The sequence below is a fragment of the Natator depressus genome, chromosome 27 (genome assembly GCF_965152275.1).
Source record: "Natator depressus isolate rNatDep1 chromosome 27, rNatDep2.hap1, whole genome shotgun sequence".
NCBI lineage: Eukaryota > Metazoa > Chordata > Testudines > Cheloniidae > Natator > Natator depressus.
In genome coordinates, this window is record NC_134260.1 from 16,231,809 (window position 1) to 16,238,603 (window position 6,795).

Genomic DNA, 6,795 nt, shown 5'->3' on the forward strand with positions numbered 1-6,795 from the left:
CAATGATAGAGAACTGTGCTGCACTAAATGGAGCACACATCGGCTTTGACACTCTTGGGAATTGAAGAATTTGCTTCTTAGATTGAAGAGTATGTTGGACCGATAGTTTGTAATGGACTTCACTGCTGCTATGAGAACCAGATCCCAGTAGCTTTGCATCAGACTTTCTTTGCACTGTGACTTAAAAATTAACACAAGTCTTTCCTGTAATTACTCATTGTCACTACTTTATTAACAATATATTTAAAATCTGAAATAACAGACTAACATTTTGCAAGCAGTATTACTTCTCATTCTCTACAAGAAAAAACTTTGCATAAATAATTTACATGAGAAAATAAATATGTAATTTACTCTTTGAAACAATAGCTTTCACATTTAGATTCTGGTTCCACTTAAAATAGTTGCAAAATATACCAAAGTTGTAAACTCACATCTTAGAAGATTTTTACGTCAACTTTACACAGAAAATACGAACAGCAAGGAATTATATTCCATCCAGATTTTGGATTATGTGATACTATGGTTTGCAGTCCTACAGCATATGTACAGCATTTGAATATTAACTTTCCAATAATACTCTTTAATGTAAAAACACAAACACATGTATGAATGGTGTGAAGCTGTTTAAAAGGAAAGACACTGTCAAACTGAACTGCACATAGCCAAGACTTCTCAGAAGGAATTCACTGGTTTTCAAATGAGCATAGGCTCACGCCAATGTGGAACCAGCACCTTACCCTCAGAACCTGCCATGCCCAATCCAGCACAACAGAGCATACAGTCAGATGATCCAAACTTTGCAGAACAGAGAACAGAAGAAGCTGACATCTCAGCTTTGATGCTAAAGTCAATTTGCTTTTGGAGGAGTAAGGCAAATACTCAGTATCCTTCCTATTGGCCCTCACTGTAAATTACTGAACTGTGTTAGAAGTAGTTTTAAAAACTCTAGGAAAATACGTATGGCCCTCCATATATCTGTTTAAAAGATGAACATCATAGAGTTATGGGGTTTGGGAGGGTCCTCCATGTGGCCATCTGCCTCACTCTCCAGCATCTGAGCAGGATTGGTTTCAATATCCCATAGTCATTTCTGATGGTGTCAAATCTCAGCCTTAAATCTGTTGAGTCTTGTACTATAAGAGTAAAGATATGGAATGGCTCAGACTCACATTTATACTTGCACTTTGGGATCACAAATTTTATGTTTGACTCATGTTTCTCCTCATTTAAGGAAATTACTTGGGCATGCAGAAATCTGGCAGGACTTTATTCTTTTTCACTGAAACATTTGAATTTCCTTAGTCTGCTATTGCTACTTTCCTAAAATTCAGTCAAAGCTTGTTGACTCTTCTCCTGTTGTTTCCCTATTCTCATTCTTGTCCTGCCTGAAGTGGTTTTGAGAGGGCTTCCAAGGCTCTGTTCAGACAAAGTAAGGACAATGACCTCTTGCAAAGTGTAATATATGGAACAGTCACCATAATACCTTTGCTTCCTCTGCCTTTCTCAGTGTGCACACCACAAAACCCTATGCAAATTCCCAGGCTAACTCTCCTTTCACATTGAATTTAGGTGCTGCTCCCACCAGCTCAATTTCTCTCTTTCATCAGACCACAGCTGTTAGAATCCGATAGGTTTTGACTATGCGAGCCCTTGACCTAGTGTTGCAGGAGGAATGGGATTCCACTGCATTCAAAACCTTACTCTGTGGCCTGTCTGTCTGCCATTTGATGAAATGCAAAATATCCAGAGCTGTTGGGCAGTACCTCTCAGAAGGGACCTTCTAATAGGCGTTTTCTAGCTCAGGCTGGTTGGATTTGCTGCCCCTTGCTCTGGAGAGACGAGGCTTCTTGTTTTTCTGAGGCCTGATGGTTTCCTTACCAAAGTCCTTCAGCTCAGACTGGTTGTGGTAGCGAGTGTAGCGCTTGCATTTACATGCGGTGACAGCTCGGATTTTGTAAGTCCGAGTCTCTTCCTGGGGGCAGGCCAGCTGGATGCGCTGAGTGCGAGCGTGCGCGGGAATGCAGCGGTAATCCAGGGCATTCTGGCGCCACCACTTTCCTCTGCCAATAGAGTTAGGGAGGAGGTGGGAGGGGAAACACTGGCCTGAGCAGACCAGCTCCTTTATGGGCTTGAAGCTGCGGCAGGGCCCATCAATGACATACCGGGTGGAGCGCAGCTCTCTGCAGCTGAAATCTGAGGCATCTGCAATGAAAAAACAAACTAGTTACAGGCATCTCCATCCCTTCATGTTCATCATGCCTCTAGCCTCATGCTGCAGCTGAAATCCAGCCCCAGGACCTTTAAACCAGCACATTTTTATCCAAAATTGTACTAATAAAGCCCACAAGGAGATGGTTAAAGTCAAGCAAGCATCACCTGGAAATTTCAGGTAAAGTTCTCTCCTACCCAGGAAGCTGCACACCAGGCAGGAGAAAGGCTGGTATTGGCATAAAGAAGAGTCTGCTTCTCTATCATTCAGAAATTGAACAATAAGAGCTGGCTCTGCACCAAACCCTGCATCCAAACACCCCCATGCTGCAGACCATGTTGCAGCTCAGTATTTGTATAAACAAGAGATTAAAACCTGCAGGACCACGTAGGAAAAAGACATATCAGGTGCTACATGGGAAAACACGTGAGCTAAAAAGGAAGCAAAGAGGATGTACAGGAAGCTGAGGCAGGAATCAGAACAGCCCTAAGCATTGACCTCTCTGGGCAGAAATAAAGATGTTTAAGGGTTAAATTTTGCTCATTTCCACCTGCGTGATCCTGGAATAACACCACTGGAGACACTGGGGGTGAGCTGCAGGAGGGCAATGGAGGACCAACAGACTCAGATTCTGCCCCCTTCAAGCCACCTGTGGGCTAAAAACCCTCTCTCATTTACATTAGTTTAACTCAATTGATCTCAGTTGCTCACTTTGGACTTAAGCTGGAATAAGCAAGAGCAAAACTTGGCCCAAAGTTTTGGTGAAAATCAAAATTCTTATAGCCAAATTCTGCCTGCACTTCTGCCACTCCACCCTCACTTAGCCGGCCTGCACAGGTGTGAACAAGTGCGGACTTTGTCCCTTCTATTTTCTGTAAAGGGCCACGGATCCCTGCAAAGGCTTCTGACCAGCATCAGACATGTTATAGGTCTCCTTGTTCTGATCTCCAGAGTCCCTTGTAGCGACACGTGACTAATAACAAGAACAATAAGGAAACTGGCAGATGGCAACTGTGACTAAGGATGGAGTTCCCACCTCTTGGAGAACCCATTAATTCACCACTCATTTGGCGTTCCAGCCCTCCCACTCTCTGTTCTAATCCCACATCATCCATGTCATTTCCTTCAGTCAGACAGAGGCATCTTCTGCCGAATTAGAAACCTTACCAGGCTTTTGCTTGTGCTTTAATAGATTGCCAGAGGCAAGGGATACAGTAGAAAATATGAGAGTTTCGCTCTAAGGATTTAGAAAAGCTCTTTTAATAGGCAAAGAACTTTCCAGTTAAATAATTGATGCTTCAGATGCATTTATCATCAGAATGGGGAAGAGCTCTGTCTCCATGAGGGTTTCTTTCTGTCTTTGCTCAATCAATGTCCTTAGCTACACATGTTTGAAATGTATGCAGATTGTGAAGACTGTTTAGCAAATAAGGTCTTGAACTTCATCTATCTGAACACACTTTATTCCTCTTGTCTAAGCAAAAGAAATACATGGAGCACAAACGAGAATTTAATTGTGACAAAAACCTACAAAGGTGGAAAACCAAAGAGAAGGCTGTTGTCATCCATTCTCCTTGCTGTGAAAAAGGCACATCTCTGCTAAGGCCACTAAAGGAGACTAGTAGCTTGAATTCTGAATTTCTTAGTGGTATAATGTTTTTTAGACACACGTTTCTCTCAGTGAATTTTTAAGGATTTCCCCCTATGCTACAGAACCAGCATTTTTTTTTTAACCCAGCAGAGATCCGCTTTCTGGATATATGTCTATTCATTCAGACTTAGGCCGCAACCCTGTGAACACTTTGCACAAGATTAACTTTACACTCATGAGTAGTCCCATTGCATTTGGGAGGGGATTATAGTCATGCAAATATAGATTTTGCCCCTTCATATTTTAGCAATGCTAAAGACTGCACTTACCAGATTAAACATTTTTTGGTCTAGTATTGTGGTTAACATGCTGATACTAAGACCCTGTATGATTTAGCCAGACAGGTTAATCAGATTTTTTATACTCACGCACTTCCTGAGCATTTAAGAAATTGAGTTTTGACTCGGGTAGTCTTAATGGTTCAGACTCTGGCCTTTTATGCCAGCTCAGCAATGGGGCACATACGTACTGCTTGCTATATTAGACACCTTGGCACATGCCTCAGACATGTGCTGCTTCTGTTGACACACATCCTTCCGTGTTACTTGCACGCTGATCCCACATGATACCACACAGGTGCTAGTCTCAGGTAGTTTCATTTCTGGTGGGGACAACATCTATTATACTGTGGCTCTGATTCCTACCCCCAGCCCACTCCACTAAATACACTGATGCAGCTATACAAATGCATAGCATTCCTCGAGAGAGCCCCACGTCTCTTTGAGGGGTCATGGAATAAAAATCCCCCCCCCCCCCGAGTCTTAAGTGTTCCCATAGAGTGGCAGGGAGGCAGATTGCACAACTCTAAGGTAAAAAGAAAAGGAGGACTTGTGGCACCTAAGAGACTAACAAAATTTATTTGAGCATAAGCTTTCATGAGCTACAGATTCCACTGAATGCATCTGATGAAGTGAGCTGTAGCTCACGAAAGCTTATGCTCAAATAAATTCATTAGTCTCTAAGGTGCCACAAGTCCTCCTTTTCTTTTTGCGGGTACAGACTAACACGGCTGCTACTCTGGAACTCTAAGGTAGTGAGAGACACTCCCAACAATCAAACTTTCTTTCCAACAGCAAGACAGATTCCTCCTTTGAAGATATTGGATCTGCTACGGGGTCTGCTGCTAGGGAGGGCAGCCAATGCTGGGCCTGGGCAGGAGCATTCCATGGGACTGTGGCAGGGATGGGCTGGAAAGAGGGAATTGTGCCCTGTCGTGATGCTGGGATGTTACTAAAACCTATGAATTTGACCCCCCTCAGAAAAAGAAAAGGGGTGCTTGTGTTTTAAAAAATATTTTTCTGGCCCCATGTTTGTGATAAGTTTGGGGGTCTCAGTCCAGTTCCCAAACCAGCACATACCACCATCCCAGAGAGCCCTCAGAAACAGCATTATTTAGTCCCCTTCCTGAGAGCCTCAGCACAGAGGCCATGGACTGAATTCCCTTCTCACCTTTAATCTCCCCTAGAGGAGGAGTCCTTCCAGGTGAGGAGAGTGAGGCACAGTGGGTGTGGGAATTCTGCCCTGCATCTGCTCTGGGACTAAACACATTTCAGTCTGTAGGGGTCAATCTGGCACCTTTTGCCAGCATGGAATTCACTTTTAAACTCTTTTTTTCTTGGCGGTGCTGGTGGCAACTCCCCTGACCATTCTCTTCCCCTTCCTCAGCCCAAGCATATGCGTTTCTGAGCCATTGGTGCTGTCGGATCTTTAGCCAAATGCCCTGGTACCATGCTGAATTTCTTTTGGGATGCCTCCTGATGATGTTGGTTCTATTTAAAGTATCAGTCCAAGCTGCAGCTGTACAGAACAGAGAGCCCCCAGAAGAATAAATGCTCTTCCCACTGATCACATTCAGTTGTGGATTCCCTCTGTGAAAGCTTTAAACTGCTAATAACAGGCTTATGTTGCCTACTGGAGTCTGCCCATGAGACACTAAGCAGCACCTTTCTCAAGCACAGCTCAGTGCAGTCAAACATCTGAGCTAACAACCATCCCTGGAGTGTTCCTCTAAGAATATTTAACAATGCTCTCATTATCACCTCCATTCCCCGGCCCTTGCCCTGTTCTGTTCTCAAAGGAAGACGGGCTCCCCTGGATACCTGCTCACCATGTTTACAGCATGAGGACAGCACTAAATCATGTCAGTCACTAATATTCCTGGCCAGCCTTGCTATGGTAAAAATATCTTTTGCCCAGGCCAATTCAGTGTCGCACACCTCCACATTGCAGCTGCTCTGCTTATAGCTCCTAAGCTATTCAGATGGATTTATTTCTGATCATTTTACAGTGCTAAACTCCACCTACAGTTGTAAAAAAGCCACTATAACTTCTGTAACAGGACAGACACTGAGATACTACTGCAGCGGGCCACATAAGTACCTACAGATAACGAAGTAGATGTGAAACTGTTAGATATAGATAACATCTTATTTCCCTGTTGGGTAATAATCACTATTACTGGTCTCTGCTTAAGAAATGACATGGCAAACACTGAGAAGGGTAAACAGGAGATTGAATTTGTTATCACTACAGCAGTTTACCCAGTGTTAATTCATCACTATATGCTCATGCACAGTAACAGAAAACCCCACAGGAAATTGTGTTGTTAGGTTCTGAGGCTGTAATATAACATTTATTTTTCTTACCGTTTGGATCCAGAGACTGCTGTGGCTGTCTTCCCCCATGTTTTGCCTGGTTCATTGTGTTGTTGTTGCTGTAAGTCTGCTCCACTGGTGTTTCTGTATTTTCAGGGAGCTCAGGGATGATTTCTGTAGCATCATTTTTAAACACTTGCCACCCTTCTACCGTGTGGACGGCAATTTGGATCAGGACACAGACAGAGCACACAGCCCAAGAGATCTGCATAGTGGCAGCACAGAGATTAGCCTTTCAGCACTCTCACAGTCTCAAATCCCAGGCAAAGGCAAAATAT

The 6,795-nt window shown here is 43.5% G+C and overlaps 1 protein-coding gene across 1 annotated transcript; it reads right to left on the bottom strand.

Annotated features, from left to right (window-relative positions):
• Positions 1-289: 289 nt before the first annotated feature.
• SOST (sclerostin) lies at positions 290-6,795 on the bottom strand. Its single transcript, XM_074940489.1, has 2 exons — positions 6,509-6,795; positions 290-2,205 (listed from the first exon to the last, which is right to left on the bottom strand). Exons 1-2 carry the CDS (start codon positions 6,726-6,728, stop codon positions 1,784-1,786), a joined length of 642 nt encoding a protein of 213 aa, XP_074796590.1. The 5' UTR covers positions 6,729-6,795; the 3' UTR covers positions 290-1,783.

Bases quoted from the DNA above. Each gene is read 5' to 3' on its own strand.
- SOST (XM_074940489.1), bottom strand. From the start codon at position 6,728: ATGCAGATCTCTTGGGCTGTGTGCTCTGTCTGTGTCCTGATCCAAATT. The intron at 2,206-6,508 runs GTAAGAAAAATA...TTTTCATTGCAG, and splicing joins GCAGTCTCTGGATCCAAACG to ATGCCTCAGATTTCAGCTGC.